Consider the following 16,250-nt stretch of genomic DNA (forward strand, 5'->3'; position numbering starts at 1 on the left):
AAAGGGACTATACAAGTGCTTAAGCCTTATAAAGGCAAATAAAAGATTAAGCCTTTATTGGGAGGAATCAAGTGTCCTTTTTCTAGCCCGTCTGTACTTTAAAAGCAGCTCTTGATAAGGTACTTGTGCTGCCAGCCACCATATAGCTTAAGGATTTAGTTATCTGATTGGTCTGCAATGGTCCCTTGAGCAGGTTCTAAAGGAAGTTCTTAGTAATCAGATGAGATTTTTGCTTGGTGAGAATTCAGAAGATTTCGTAAAAAAAAGTATTTTTTCCACTCTGTGACATTCTTGTATCTAGTTTCTCATATTTTGTCTGATGGACGCTTCCCAAAGTGCTGCCTGTCAGAACAGAAACAAATCATGCCTTGCCTACTATGGTCCCTGGTACTGCAAGGGTCCTTTAGTCCAAACTCAGAGTTGACGTCCTCATCCCTTTAATCTTTTATTTTATTTTAATTGATAAATTAATGTATAATTATTGCTACCTTGGTAAGTTTAGACTTATAAAATCCTACCCCCACTGCACACGCTCAGTAATTTAAATAAAGCTGTGTACACTAACCCCCCAATCCCAATTTACATAAGTATATCACCGTTTTTTTGTTCGTTTTTAATATGAGGTTAAATAAAAGTAAATTGTGTGAAGTTAACTCGAGGATTACTGGTTCACTCTGAATATTCAGATGTCTGTTTATCACATTCATCATTCGCTGTGTCGATTTTAGTCCCACAGCAGACTTTTTCCAGATGTATGATCTGCTGCAGAACGGCACATTTGTCTTCACTTCAGCAGTCAAGACCTCTTAACACAACATCATATCAGCTGGCCATTGCAGCTATCAAATAACCACATGCGCCGATATGAACGTCAGCGGTGAAATAAGTATCTTAATGAACAAACTGCCACAGCCCTATGCTTCTCAAAACTATCCTCTTGTGCATAAATCACCAGGCTGAGGTTTAGTGTTTTACTATTTGTCAAGAATGAGGCCCTAGTTACTGTGAGGAAAGGGTTCAGTTAAGGTTTTTGGGGTCTGGAACAAGGAGGCTCCGTTTCGACTCTACACATGAGTTTAATCAACATTTTGGGGAACCACTGAGTCCTGAGCCCATCTCATCAAGAGGCCGCTCGCTCCGAAGCTGCTGGGTTTTTATCAGCCTGGTGTGTTTCCCATTAGCCTCCTTGTCTCTGTGGTTTGCGTTGGGATGCACAGGTCCAGCTTAGTACGCGAGAGTTTAACCGATCGGACTAAACGTCGCCATGAATGTAAAAAAAAAAGCAGACGCTGCCACAAGTTGTCAGTTGGCACTGCCAAGACCAGGGAAGCAAGAAGAGAGAAAGTTCGAGATGGAGAGAAAAGCGAATTTGACTCAAATCAAGGAAATATGTCTGGATTTTAAGGAGGCAAAGAACATGGCGTCATCTAAAGTGAAAACATATTTATGCTCTCCACTTCTGCTTTTGGGGTGGTGGAGAGCTTGGCAGCTTCCACTGTAACAATAACCTCTCTCAGCATTGATGCTGCAAGTCCACGTGCCAGAATGCCGGTCCCTCCGCCTGTCCATTGTTTTCCCGGAGAGGGCCTCACACTGGTTTCATCCACGCGCTTGGCAGACACTGTGCCAGCGGCTAAGACATGGCTCTGACCACAAGAGGAATGTGCCGGACCTGGGCCTGGTTAACTTCTTCACCCTTGTTGTACTGGTCACACGGCGTTTCACACTGACACTCTTGAGCGCCTCAAACACAATGTGCACAGGCGTTTGTCTGTTCTGCAGACATCTCTCTCTCCATCTTTGGGCCCCTTTATGGAAATGTTTGGCAGCGAGGCCGCGTCTGTGTGGCATGCATGCGTGTGTTGTCCGTAAGCACAGAGGGCAGCTGTAAAGCAAAGTCAAGTGGCACATTCTTAATTATGGTGCCAGAAGAGAGGTCGGGAGGGATAGAGTGATGAATTCTGCTCGTTCCCGTCAGCTACAGTGTGTGGGAGGTTGAGAGGAGAAGAAAGAATATGCTCCAGTCAGTTTTGGGACCTATTAGCATTTGGATAAGCTCTGAAAGCTCTCAGCAGCCACACCACACACACTGGTTAGACCTAAGTGCCTGAGCTGCAGCTATAAGTTGGGTCCTGTCAATGGACCCATTGTGCAGTAAAGCTGCCCAGATGCCTGCCGGCCTTTATCTTCGTTGTCCCCGGTCTGCTTGAAAGTGTCACGCCGCCTTCCTCAGTGCTCCAACCCCCATATATCCATCTTGTCATTTGGCAGCTGATCGCTGATAAGAATGGCTTTGTTAATTTTGTCTGTATCATCTGTTCACTGTGAGGATGACTAAATCCCAAGTGATTTGTGTCAAGTGCGTAATGCCAACAACTCATCATTTGTTATCTGCAAAGGATGTCATTTACTGTGGTTAAACCTCATTGACAAACTGCTCTTGGCATCTAATAAGTACTGTTTGTTCTGCAGTTCAACATATTGGCCAGAATCAGACTAATGAACTGTCGGGTTCATTAGTTTTCCAGTTACTGTGTCCTCTTGTTACAGTTTCCTCCGTCCAACTATTGCAATTTCTATAAGTCTGCTTATTAATCATTCATTGTTTTGTGCTCTCTGATCTTTTAATCAAAGGAATAGACCTCTTGACTTTCCGCTCTCCTTTTTCCCCCCCTTCCATCTGTTTGCATGCAACTTTGTCATGAACGTCCTTGATTGGGTTCACCTCACCAGCCCGTGGTTGTCTTTGGAAGACGCAGCTGTCTGCTCGACTTAATGTTTTCAGTCGTACGACAGTACGCCAGAACTAATATGCAGGTCAGTAAAGTATAGAATGTAGTAGTTGGGTTTTTATTCTTCTGCAATTTTGAAACACATACAGACTAAAGGTTTATGCAGCATTCCCCCATCAGAACCTCTGCAACTGGAGTTTTACTCACACTGTTATTGTAATGTGTAATTATTGGCACAAAGTTTGCGGACACAGAGCTATGTTAGATGGCCCTATAAAAAGACTCAAGATTCCTTAGAAAGATTTTGGAGGGTGTTCTCTATATAGCAAAAAGGAAGTGCCCTGTGTGTGTGTGTGTTTTTGAGTGTGTGAGTCACTGGCTCCTGTTGGTCTGTGTCTGCAGACCCACAAATAAACAGCAGAAAGCCAGCTGGAAATTGGGAAAAGCACAGGCTTCTCTCAGCCTGTATATGGGTTAATACAGTTCATGGGAAAAGGACCCAAACACCCACACACAGAGACACACTCTTCATACATGAGCTTGCACAGAAACTCACACTCCACCCTCCATTCGTGCCTTTAAATGCCCCCCCCCATCCACACTACTACCCAGGTGTGTTGTGGACATTTTACGTTGTTTGGAATCACCACTGGTGCAGCACAGGAGTGTGTAGGTGCGCACAGGTAACATCTGTGCCCTCAGTGTCCTGCTCATCCTCCATAACAGCAGTCACATCATCTGCGTTGCACCATGGAGCTTCCTCGACCTTTTGGGTCTTGTTAAAGGTTCTAATGGAAGAGAATACTGAGAGAGCTTTGTCCACTGGAGCCCAGCTGTGCCTCTGTGTCCTCATCTCACAGCCTATATTCTCTCCTCTGGCAGGCCAAATATGTCTGTCCTGGCAGTTGGAAGGGGGCAGTGGGACTGGTATAACCCACCTGGGCTGGTCTACTGAGATATGTCTGCAGGAGGATTGCACAGGATTAGGGAGAGGTGTATTGATGGTATATCTCGGAATGGACCCTAAATTCTAATCACAGGTACAGCCAAAATGTAGCACCTTTCATGAAGATCTCAAAAAATGGAGGTGGTCAGTCAAAATTTAAATGACATTTCTTCATGAAGGCGATGACTACTGATCGCATTGCACAGCAAATTTTGATGCTCCCAGCTAACTAAATTCTACAGGTGTGCAGCATTTAAGTGTCGTTTAATTAGGGTTCGAGCAACAAGGTTGCAAGAACCCTATTGAAATGCAAAAGATTATTATTAGGGTTCGAGCAACAAGGTTGCAAGAACCCTATTGAAACTGGAAGGATTATTATTATTATTATTATTATTATTATTCTTATTATTCCCCCAAATGAATTGCCTTTTTGAGGCCTTTCCCATACCCCAAAACTCACCAATTTTTGTGACCGCATCAATCGTGGTGTAAATTTACGTCTGAAAAAGGTTCGGGGAATGTGCGTCGAAAATTGAATGTGGGAGGGGCCAATAAGTGCGGCGCCACCTGTCCAAATTCACCATGACCAACACAAATATCGCACATGCACGAAATTCGGTACACATGTGTAGTGGGTCAGGATGAAGAAAAAATTACATTATGACCATGATCCAAACCCAACAGGAAATCCGCCATCTTGGGTTGATTGGCGATTTTTTGGCGATTTTGGCGAATTCGCAGCAATGGTATTTGAACCAACTCCTCCTAGAGTTTTCGTGCGATCACCTTCAAACTTGGTGAGGTCCCTGTGGACCAGTTGAGGAGCTCACGGTATCAAAAGTTTTTTCAAATGTCGCACGGCGCACGAGATAGGGGGCGGCAAAGTTCGTGATGATTCTGATGTTTCGCATCAGAAAAACAAAACTCTTATAACTTTGCGATGGAAGGTCCGATCCGAACCAAACTTGCTATGATTGATGATGGGCCATGGCTGAAGACGTCTATGAAAAAACGGTGAAGTTTGAAAACAGTGCCTCCTTGTGGTGAAAGAAAATACACAAAAAAAAAGTTTTTTTACGATTTCGGGAATAACTTTTACACAGATAATCATACCGCACTCAAAATTGGTCACAACGGTCAAAACACGTGGTAGATGATGTGTGATCAATATTACGACAAATCGTTTAACGGTGTTGCCATGGCAACGACGCAAAGTCGGATTTTTGGGACAAAAAATCAAACTGCTACAACTTTGTGAATCCTGGTCCGATCTGAACCAAACTTGCTAGGATTGATGATAGTCCGGCCCTTAAGACGTCTATATGAAAATATTCAATTTCGAAAACAGCGCCCCCTGGTGACAGCAGACAATATGACAGCTGGTATTTTAATTATCTCCTCCTAGAGCTTTTGTGCGATCACCTTCAAACTTGGTGAGATCAATGTGGACGAGTTGAGCATCAAAAGTTATCAAAAGCTTTTTAAAATATTGTATGGCGTAGGAGATAGGGGGCGCCAAAATTGGAGATAATAATAATTTTTCACAACAGACAATGAAACTCTTATAACTTCGCGATGGAAGGTCTGATCCCAACCAAACTTGCTATAGTTGATGATGGTTAGTTGCTGAAGACGACTGTGTTGCTGAAACGGTACATTTTGAAAACAGTGCCTCCTGGTGGTGGTAGAAAATTCTAAAAAAACAAACTGTTACAACTTTGCCAATCCTGGTCCGATCTGAACCAAACTTGCAAGGATTGATGACAGTCCGGCCCTGAACACGTCTATATGAAAATATTCATTTTCAAATACAGCGCCCCCTGGTGACAGCAGACAGAATTACATTTATAGTTTTTGATGCTGCTCCAACAGGGATTGTTGTATCCGCTTGAAACTTAGTATGTGGGACCCCAGACCCTTCCTCAACATGTCCGTAAAAGGTCACCTCCCTACAGGAAGTGGAACGCCCGAAACAGGAAGTAAAGTCTTACATTGTCCGATTGACACGAAACTAGATATGTGAGTTATGGGACCTTCCCTGAACATGTTTCCGGAGACGAACAGGAAGTCGGCCATTTTAAACAGGAAGTGCCCTCTAACTTTGCCTTATGTTGTCCGATTTGCACAAAATCTTATATGTGACACCAGGGACCTGTCCTGAGCATGTCCGTAAAAGGTCACCTCCCTACAGGAAGTGGAATGCCCGAAACAGGAAGTAAACTCTAAGATTGTCCGATCTGAACAAAACTAGATATGCGAGTTACGGGACCTTCCCTGAACATGTTTCCAGAGACAAACAGGAAGTTGGCCACTTTAAACAGGAAGTGCCCTCTAACTTTGCCGTACGTTGTCCGATTTTCACGAAACCTTATATGTGAGTTACGGGACCTTCCCTGAATATGTTTACGGAGACGCCGTTGACCGAACAGGAAGTCGGCCATTTTAAACAGGAAGTGCCTTCTAACTTTGCCGTACGTTGTCCGATCTGCACAAAACCTTATATGTGACACCAGGGACCTGTCCTGAGCATGTCCGTAAAAGGTCACCTCCCTACAGGAAGTGGAACGCCCGAAACAGGAAGTAAAGTCTTACATTGTCCGATTGACACAGAACTAGATATGTGAGTTACGGGACCTTCCCTGAACATGTTTCCGGAGACAAACAGGAAGTCGGCCATTTTAAACAGGAAGTGCCCTATAACTTTGCCATACGTTGCCCGATCCCCCCCGAAATTTGGATCGACATGCGTGGGGACGCCGCTGAAAATAACTAGTACTGAAAATAACTAGTACCGCGCGCGGTGAATGAACGGGTGAGAGCGCGAGGCACGCGGGGAGCCGTGGCACACGGCGACCCGCGTGGGTCGGCTCGAACCCGTTCAGAACCGCGCGCGGTACTAGTTATTTTTATTATTATTATTATTATTATTCTTATTATTCCCCCAAATGAATTGCCTTTTTGAGGCCTTTCCCATACCCCAAAACTCACAGATTTTTGTGACCGCATCAATCGTGGTGTAAATTTACGTCTGAAAAAGGTTTGGGGAATGTGCGTCGAAAATTGAATGTGGGAGGGGCCAATAAGTGCGGCGCCACCTGTCCAAATTCACCATGACCAACACAATTATCGCACATGCACGAAATTCGGTACACATGTGTAGTGGGTCAGGATGAAGAAAAAATTACATTATGACCACGATCCAAACCCAACAGGAAATCCGCCATCTTGGGTTGATTGGCGATTTTTTGGCGATTTTGGCGAATTCGCAGCAATGGTATTTGAACTAACTCCTCCTAGAGTTTTCGTGCGATCACCTTCAAACTTGGTGAGGTCCCTGTGGACCAGTTGAGGAGCTCACGGTATCAAAAGTTCTTTCAAATGTCGCACGGCGCACGAGATAGGGGGCGGCAAAGTTCGTGATGATTCTGATGTTTCGCATCAGAAAAAAAAAACTCTTATAACTTTGCGATGGAAGGTCCGATCCGAACCACACTTGCTATGATTGATGATGGGCCATGGCTGAAGACGTCTATGAAAAAACGGTGAAGTTTGAAAACAGCGCCTCCTTGTGGTGAAAGAAAATACACAAAAAAAAAGTTTTTTTACAATTTCGGGAATAACTTTTACACAGATAATCGTACCGCACTCAAAATTGGTGACAACAGTCAAAACACATGGTAGATGATGCGTGATCAATATGACGACAAATCGTTTAACGGTGTTGCCATGGCAACGACGCAAAGTCGGATTTTTGGGACAAAAAATCAAACTGCTACAACTTCGTGAATCCTGGTCCGATCTGAACCAAACTTGCTAGGATTGATGACAGTCCGGCCCAAAAGACGTCTATATGAAAATATTAAATTTCAAAAACAGCGCCCCCTGGTGACAGTAGACAATATGACAGCTTGTATTTCAATTATCTCCTCCTAGAGCTTTTGTGCGATCACCTTCAAACTTGGTGAGATCAATGTGGACGAGTTGAGCATCAAAAGTTATCAAAAGCTTTTTAAAATATTGTATGGCGTACGAGATAGGGGGCGCCAAAATTGGAGATAATAATAATTTTTCATAACAGACAATGAAACTCTTATAACTTCGCGATGGAAGGTCTGATCCCAACCAAACTTGCTATAGTTGATGATGGTTAGTTGCTGAAGACGACTATGTTGCTGAAACGGTACATTTTGAAAACAGCGCCTCCTGGTGGTGGTAGAAAATTCTAAAAAAACAAACTGTTACAACTTTGCCAATCCTGGTCCGATCAGAACCAAACTTGCAAGGATTGATGACAGTCCGGCCCTGAACACGTCTATATGAAAATATTCATTTTCAAATACAGCGCCCCCTGGTGACAGCAGACAGAATTACATTTATAGTTTTTGATGCTGCTCCAACAGGGATTGTTGTATCCACTTGAAACTTAGTATGTGGGACCCCAGACCCTTCCTCAACATGTCCGTAAAAGGTCACCTCCCTACAGGAAGTGGAACGCCCGAAACAGGAAGTAAAGTCTTACATTGTCCGATTGACACGAAACTAGATATGTGAGTTACTGGACCTTCCCTGAACATGTTTACGGAGACGCCGTTGACCGAACAGGAAGTCGGCCATTTTAAACAGGAAGTGCCCTCTAACTTTGCCATACGTGGTCCGATCTGCACAAAACCTTATATGTGAGACCAGGGACCTGTCCTGAGCATGTCCGTACAAGGTCACCTCCCTACAGGAAGTGGAACGCCCGAAACAGGAAGTAAAGTCTTACATTGTCCGATCTGAACAAAACTTGATATGTAAGACAAGGGAACTTCCCTGAACACGTTTACGGAGACGAACAGGAAGTTGGCGATTTTAAACAGGAAGTGCCCTCTTACTTTGCCGTACGTTGTCCGATTTGCACGAAACCTTTTATGTGACACCAGGGACCTGTCCTGAGCATGTCTGCAAGAGATGACCTCCCAACAGGAAGTGGAATGCCCGAAACAGGAAGTAAACTCTAAGATTATCCGATCTGCACAAAACTTGATATGTAAGACAAGGGAAGTTCCCTGAACACGTTTACGTACACGCACTTGACCGAACAGGAAGTCTGCCATTTTAAACAGGAAGTGCCCTATAACTTTGCCATACGTTGCCCGATCCCCCTCGAAATTTGGAACGACATGCGCGGGTACGCCGCTGAAAATAACTAGTACTGAAAATAACTAGTACTGAAAATAACTAGTACCGCGCGCGGTGAATGAACGGGTGAGAGCGCGAGGCACGCGGGGAGCCGTGGCACACGGCGACCCGCGTGGGTCGGCTCGAACCCGTTCAGAACCGCGCGCGGTACTAGTTATTTTTATTATTATTATTATTATTATTATTCCTAAAAGTAAATCGCATTTTTGAGGCCTTTCCCATACCCCAAAACTCACAGATTTTTGTGACCGCATCAATCGTGGTGTAAATTTACGTCTGAAAGTCGTTCGGGGAAAATGCGTGGAAAATTGGAAGTGGGAGGGGCTAAAAAGTCACGCAAAAAACTTCTATTAGGTCAACTCATGTCGGGTTTAACGTAAGTGAACGAAACTTGGTACACACGTTCATTAGGTGGGGACGGTCAAAAAAGTCGATGACGACTTTCCCGTGAAACCTACAGGAAATCCGCCATCTTGGGTTGATTGGCGATTTTTTGGCGATTTTGGCGAATTCGCAGCAATGGTATTTGAACTAACTCCTCCTAGAATTTTCGTGCGATCACCTTCAAACTTGGTGAGGTCCCTGTGGACCAGTTGAGGAGCTCACGGTATCAAAAGTTTTTTCAAATGTCGCACGGCGCACGAGATAGGGGGCGGCAAAGTTTGCGATGATTCTGATGTTTCGCAGCAGAAAAACAAAACTCTTATAACTTTGCGATGGAAGGTCCGATCCGAACCAAACTTGCTATGATTGATGATGGGCCATGGCTGAAGACGTCTATGAAAAAACGGTGAAGTTTGAAAACAGCGCCTCCTTGTGGTGAAAGAAAATACACCAAAAAAAAGTTTTTTTACAATTTCGGGAATAACTTTTACACAGATAATCGTACCGCACTGAAAATTGGTGACAACAGTCAAAACACATGGTAGATGATGCGTGATCAATATGACAACAAATCGTTTAACGGTGTTGCCATGGCAACGACGCAAAGTCGGATTTTTGGGACAAAAAATCAAACTGCTACAACTTCGTGAATCCTGGTCCGATCTGAACCAAACTTGCTAGGATTGATGATAGTCCGGCCCTAAAGACGTCTATATGAAAATATTAAATTTCGAAAACAGCGCCCCCTGGTGACAGCAGACAATATGACAGCTTGTATTTCAATTATCTCCTCCTAGAGCTTTTGTGCGATCACCTTCAAACTTGGTGAGATCAATGTGGACGAGTTGAGCATCAAAAGTTATCGAAAGCTTTTTAAAATATTGTATGGCGTACGAGATAGGGGGCGCCAAAATTGGAGATAATAATAATTTTTCATAACAGACAATGAAACTCTTATAACTTCGCGATGGAAGGTCTGATCCCAACCAAACTTGCTATAGTTGATGCTGGTTAGTTGCTGAAGACGACTATGTTGCTGAAACGGTACATTTTGAAAACAGCACCTCCTGGTGGTGGTAGAAAATTCTAAAAAAACAAACTGTTACAACTTTGCCAATCCTGGTCCGATCTGAACCAAACTTGCAAGGATTGATGACAGTCCGGCCCTGAACACGTCTATATGAAAATATTCATTTTCAAATACAGCGCCCCCTGGTGACAGCAGACAGAATTACATTTATAGTTTTTGATGCTGCTCCAACAGGGATTGTTGTATCCACTTGAAACTTAGTATGTGGGACCCCAGACCCTTCCTCAACATGTCCGTAAAAGGTCACCTCCCTACAGGAAGTGGAACGCCCGAAACAGGAAGTAAAATCTTACATTGACCGATTGACACGAAACTAGATATGTGAGTTATGGGACCTTCCCTGAACATGTTTCCGGAGACGAACAGGAAGTCGGCCATTTTAAACAGGAAGTGCCCTCTAACTTTGCCGTATGTTGTCCGATTTGCACAAAATCTTATATGTGACACCAGGGACCTGTCCTGAGCATGTCCGTAAAAGGTCACCTCCCTACAGGAAGTGGAATGCCCGAAACAGGAAGTAAACTCTAAGATTGTCCGATCTGAACAAAACTAGATATGCGAGTTACGGGACCTTCCCTGAACATGTTTCCAGAGACAAACAGGAAGTTGGCCACTTTAAACAGGAAGTGCCCTCTAACTTTGCCGTACGTTGTCCGATTTTCACGAAACCTTATATGTGAGTTACGGGACCTTCCCTGAATATGTTTACGGAGACGCCGTTGACCGAACAGGAAGTCGGCCATTTTAAACAGGAAGTGCCTTCTAACTTTGCCGTACGTTGTCCGATCTGCACAAAACCTTATATGTGACACCAGGGACCTGTCCTGAGCATGTCCGTAAAAGGTCACCTCCCTACAGGAAGTGGAACGCCCGAAACAGGAAGTAAAGTCTTACATTGTCCGATTGACACAGAACTAGATATGTGAGTTACGGGACCTTCCCTGAACATGTTTCCGGAGACAAACAGGAAGTCGGCCATTTTAAACAGGAAGTGCCCTCTAACTTTGCCGTACGTTGTCCGATTTCCACGAAACCTTTTATGTGACACCAGGGACCTGTCCTGAGCATGTCTGCAAGAGATGACCTCCTAACAGGAAGTGGAATGTCCGAAACAGGAAGTAAACTCTAAGATTATCCGATCTGCACAAAACTTGATATGTAAGACAAGGGAAGTTCCCTGAACACGTTTACGGACACGCACTTGACCGAACAGGAAGTCTGCCATTTTAAACAGGAAGTGCCCTATAACTTTGCCATACGTTGCCCGATCCCCCCCGAAATTTGGATCGACATGCGTGGGGACGCCGCTGAAAATAACTAGTACTGAAAATAACTAGTACCGCGCGCGGTGAATGAACGGGTGAGAGCGCGAGGCACGCGGGGAGCCGTGGCACACGGCGACCCGCGTGGGTCGGCTCGAACCCGTTCAGAACCGCGCGCGGTACTAGTTATTTTTTGATTTGTCACACATGCAGAATTGGTCCGTTTTCCATATGACTTACTAATTTTTTTTACCTCTCAGTGTCTCAAAATGCCTCCCTAGGACTCGCTCATCCTATGTCTCATCAGACTCATACATTTGATTAGCGCTATCCTGTAACCACAAGGTCACAGGTTTGAGGCCTGTAACAGCAGATGTGTCCATCACCAACCATCTGTCCCGTCAAAATGTCCTTGAACAGAACACTGACCCAAACTGCTAACAGCAAGGGACCAGGTAGGGGTCCAGAGTGTCAGCTGAATGCCCTAAAATGGAAATGATGTCACAGCTGATGGGGGACAATTCAGCCAGTATGTTAAGTGAAATAGGTTAGGCTGGTAGTGTGGATTATTAGCTCACAGTGTCCTGTGTTGAATCTTCGCCAGATGCTGACCTCACGCTGACTTAGCTCGCGCACTGCAGCTGTGGCACTAAATATTCAGTCAAGTCACAGAAAGCTCTGCCAGTGTTCATTCTTAAAAACAGATCGGGCCCTAGAGAAAAGCCAAACTCCTCAGCCGGTGTTTCTCAGCACATCATATCAGTGCACGCAGGCTGGTGATGTACGAGAAGAAAGCTGATTCAGTGTTGATTTGAGAGGAGTGAAGGTTACGCAGGATGCAGGGGGGGAGAAAAGCGTCTAGTGCGAAAAAAAAGATGGAGGATTCAGATGAGACATGGGGGTAGACATGAGGAAATGTCTGCTCCTCGCTGCAATCTCATTCATCTGATAAGAGTGGCACATGCTGGTGATGAATTGCTCGTGTCTCAAGTCACTCAGAGTTTCATATTTTCATGTTTGAATGACAGGATAAGTGAGATGTACAGATTGCGCTGGATTGTTGGTGTCTGCTTCCCTTGTAGCCTTGACTCTTTGAGCAGCTGAAATCTCTCACATTTGAAAACTTTAGCATTTATATACGGTGTTCATCATTTGAGGACATGATGCTGCCACTTTAAAACATTAAAATGTTACAGTCCATAAAGCGAACACAGCAGCGTTCTTAATATAATACTTTTTTTCTTTTTCTGTAGTAAAGGAAAAAGTACAGCAAGCAATAACGGAACAACCTCCAAACATGCTGTTTACTTAAAGCCCGCGATATCAAACCTAATGTCAACTGTAGCACCACACTATGACGTGCATCCGTCTGCTTCTTGCTTAAATTACCCTGATTGTCATCTGCTCAGGTTTCCTCCTCTGCTGAGAAAAGATAACATCCTTCACTCTATCTGTCCTCGAACATCCCCCCCTTTCACTATCTTGCTTTCTCTAAATCCAGTTATCGCTCTGCGTTCATGATGATGATGACCGTTGCATATCTCTTCGATCTTAACAGCGCGGCTTGCTATTTCCTCTTTTCTCTTTTCATCAGAATTTGATGGGTTGCTTTTATGGCTACAAATGTGCCAGTCAGAAGTTATTGCAACCTGATATGTTGACATGTTTGTGTCATTCCATTTGATTTCAGTTATTTTAATAACAAAATAATCTCCAAATGACATTATTTGTGAATGATTTTCACATTGCAGTATTTATCAAATATGTCACTCCATGAGTAACTTCTTTTACTTCTTCCCTTTATTAGAATCTCTAAGAACATCCCCACCACTAAGGACGTGGAGCCACTGCTGGAGATTGATGGAGATGTCCGCAGCTTTGAGGTCTTCCTCTCCTCCAGGACTCCTGTTCTCACTGCCAGAGACGTGGAGATGTTCCTGCCCTGCACCGTCAATCTGGACCCCAAACTCAGGGAGATCATAGCAGGTTCCTGAACACTCATGTAGTCCCGATACCTGAAAAACTTGCATAACGTGTCAAAAATTGGTGCTTGGACAGCTCAGCAACACATGAAGTTGTGCAGTTGTCATGGAGATGGTTTCATTGTTTTTTTGGTCACACAAAAACAACAACTAAGCCACCTCCATGACAACTGAAAATGTGGTTTGATCTCAACACAATACTTTTGTTTTTTCACAACGTAATCTCATCAAATACATAAATCAACACTAGTTCTTCATCATTTTTGGATGATATTGTTGTCATTTAAGTGCTGTCATGTTAAGAGGTATGCGGGCATTCTGTTTGTTTGTATATTTCTGTGTGTGTGAGATATGAAGGACTTTGCTAACAATAGTCCTCTACGTGTTGAGTTGAATTCGGTGCCAGCTCATTTGGCAGAGACGTTACTCAGAACATTGCAGCAGGGTCTGCTCTATAATCGCCCACTGCTGGGTCTCTCGCAAACCTCCGGTTTGTTTTTCATTTCCCAACAATCAAATGTCGAGCAGGTTTCCACTACACGACTGTGGGATTACAACAATATTCTCACTTGCTTTCCTTACTGCACCACATTTGCACAGTTGGCCGTAGCGGTGACTTAATAATGCATCATTATTAAAGTGTACGCCAGAGTGGAACGTTGTACTTTTGCTAGCATGCGTCAGCGTCCGTTCAGCAGCCTATACAAGAGTGTTAATGACGCCTTGTGTGAAGCTGCTCCTTCACAGTGTTATGAGACCGCAGAAAACACACAAACACACACAAATTCTGTTCTATTAAGCCAAGGTTGAGTCACAGAGGGCGCAGCTGACTGAATTCTACAACCAGACGTCCAGTCTGTAAATACAGCACTCCTCTCCTACAACCGCGTAGGTGTGTATAAACTGTACACATCCACTAAATGTGTTTATTCGTGTGTTGACTTAAGTACATACAGGTATTTTCACCTCCACTCACCTCCATTGGGAGTCGAAGGTAACCACCGTTTCTTAACCAGTGATCCCACTCACCCCCGCTCCCTCTATGACCATTCGGTACTTGGTGCCCACTGTCCTGTGGCCAGCCAGTGGGCAGTGCTGTCAGTGATACCCGCCCATGAGGCTGACTCACATCATAAGGCCCCCATTGTGTTCGCAGGCTGTATTGGGTCTCACTCAGTGTGTCATTCAGCAGCCACTTGTATAACCATGAGACATTCTGGTGCCTGCTTCTGTTTCTGGTTCTAACTTTCCTGCCAGCCACACAGAGCCACTCTGTTCTGCCTCTGGGCTTATTTAACTTTAATTTGGGAGATTTTACCAAAGCCCCCGTACTCAGCTCCGACTCGACTTAAAGTCAAATTGATTTATGTGAAAACAGTTCTGGCAAAAGCAATTCAGTTCACATGGCCTGCGTTGTTTGTTTACATGGGCCATTTTATTTGTCAGGGACAGGAAGGGGCTCCATGTGCAAGAGTAGTCACATGGCTGGTATATGATTTGGAAAGCGCAAAAAAATATCAACACAAATCAAAATGACAATGAAATTCACAGCAAAACGTTGTTGTAACTATCATACCCCCTCCACACCCCTTTTTTCCAGCATGTAGTTGTTTGGGAACAAAGTTCTTGTTGTATTCCCCTGTGCTGCGAGAATCAAGCGATTTTGCTCTTGTGTGCATCGATTGTTTGATATGTTTCTTTCCTCTGTGGATCCTCAACTGTCTAAAATCTCTAGAGATGATGAAATCAAACTAAATTATTGATGCGTGGGTGGATCTAAAGGGTCTTTATAGTCATCGCCAAGATATGATCGTCAGCATCACAGATAAACAGTTCCTTCTCTCTCTCTTTGCCCGTTCTCCCCCCCCCCCCCCCTTGCTCCGTCATGTCTCAGATGTCCGTGCGGCCAGGGAGCAGATGCACATGGGAGGAGTGACCTATCCCACGCTGCCACTGCAAGAGACAGTGCCCCGTCCACAGTCAGGTTACAACCAGCACTCTCTCGCCTGCTCTCCGGCAGGCTCCTTCACAGGATCCTTGCCTCCTCAGCCTCACAGTGCCTACTTCAGCGGGATGACTGGCCCACAGCACCCCTTCTATAACAGGGTGAGACAGAACAAGGAGGCCAATTTTATACCTAATATTCAGCATCCACGAGGTGACAATAGTCATGTAGGAGCCATGCAAACAGGAGAGCTCATAAAGTAATGTTGGTTGGGATCTTCTACTCCTGCCACTCCAGAGTGATAACACGTACAACATCACAACAACAAACAACCACACATTTCTGATTGTAGCATCCTTTGCATCACACAAGTGTATATTGTGCAGTTAAATTATTATATAAGTTTGCAATGTTTTCATTTCCCAACTGAATTTTTGTCATATGTGTGTCTGAGTTCCCTCATATGATTTTTATTTATTTATTTATTATTTGTTTTACCTCATCACCCCTTCCTTTTTCCTCCAATAGCCTTATTTTCCCCAACATGTGTATCACCTGCCACGGCATTACTCCCACCATGTTCCCTCATCCTTGCCTCCCTCCATTAAACCACCTGGCCATCCTCAGGACACCAGTGGACTTGTAAGTAAAGAAAAAGTGCCAGATTGACTAATGTTTGCTAGGAGATGATACGACACGGTGTTGCAGTTACATTATGCAACAATAGT

General features: G+C 44.3%; 1 protein-coding gene across 8 annotated transcripts in view; it reads left to right on the forward strand.

Moving 5' to 3' along the window:
* kidins220a (kinase D-interacting substrate 220a) overlaps positions 1–16,250 on the forward strand; it is a 48,248-nt gene that overhangs the window by 23,918 nt on the left and 8,080 nt on the right. For 7 of the 8 annotated variants that reach the window (XM_058615010.1, XM_058615013.1, XM_058615014.1 and 4 more), the window contains exons 24-26: positions 13,403–13,581; positions 15,472–15,683; positions 16,051–16,164. In XM_058615010.1, the coding sequence (XP_058470993.1) occupies positions 13,403–13,581; positions 15,472–15,683; positions 16,051–16,164 (505 nt within the window). The remainder of the gene's footprint in view (positions 1–13,402; positions 13,582–15,471; positions 15,684–16,050; positions 16,165–16,250) is intronic. The other variant, XM_058615016.1, reaches the window with a different exon arrangement.

The sequence above is a fragment of the Solea solea genome, chromosome 18 (genome assembly GCF_958295425.1).
Source record: "Solea solea chromosome 18, fSolSol10.1, whole genome shotgun sequence".
Taxonomy (NCBI): Eukaryota; Metazoa; Chordata; class Actinopteri; order Pleuronectiformes; family Soleidae; genus Solea; species Solea solea.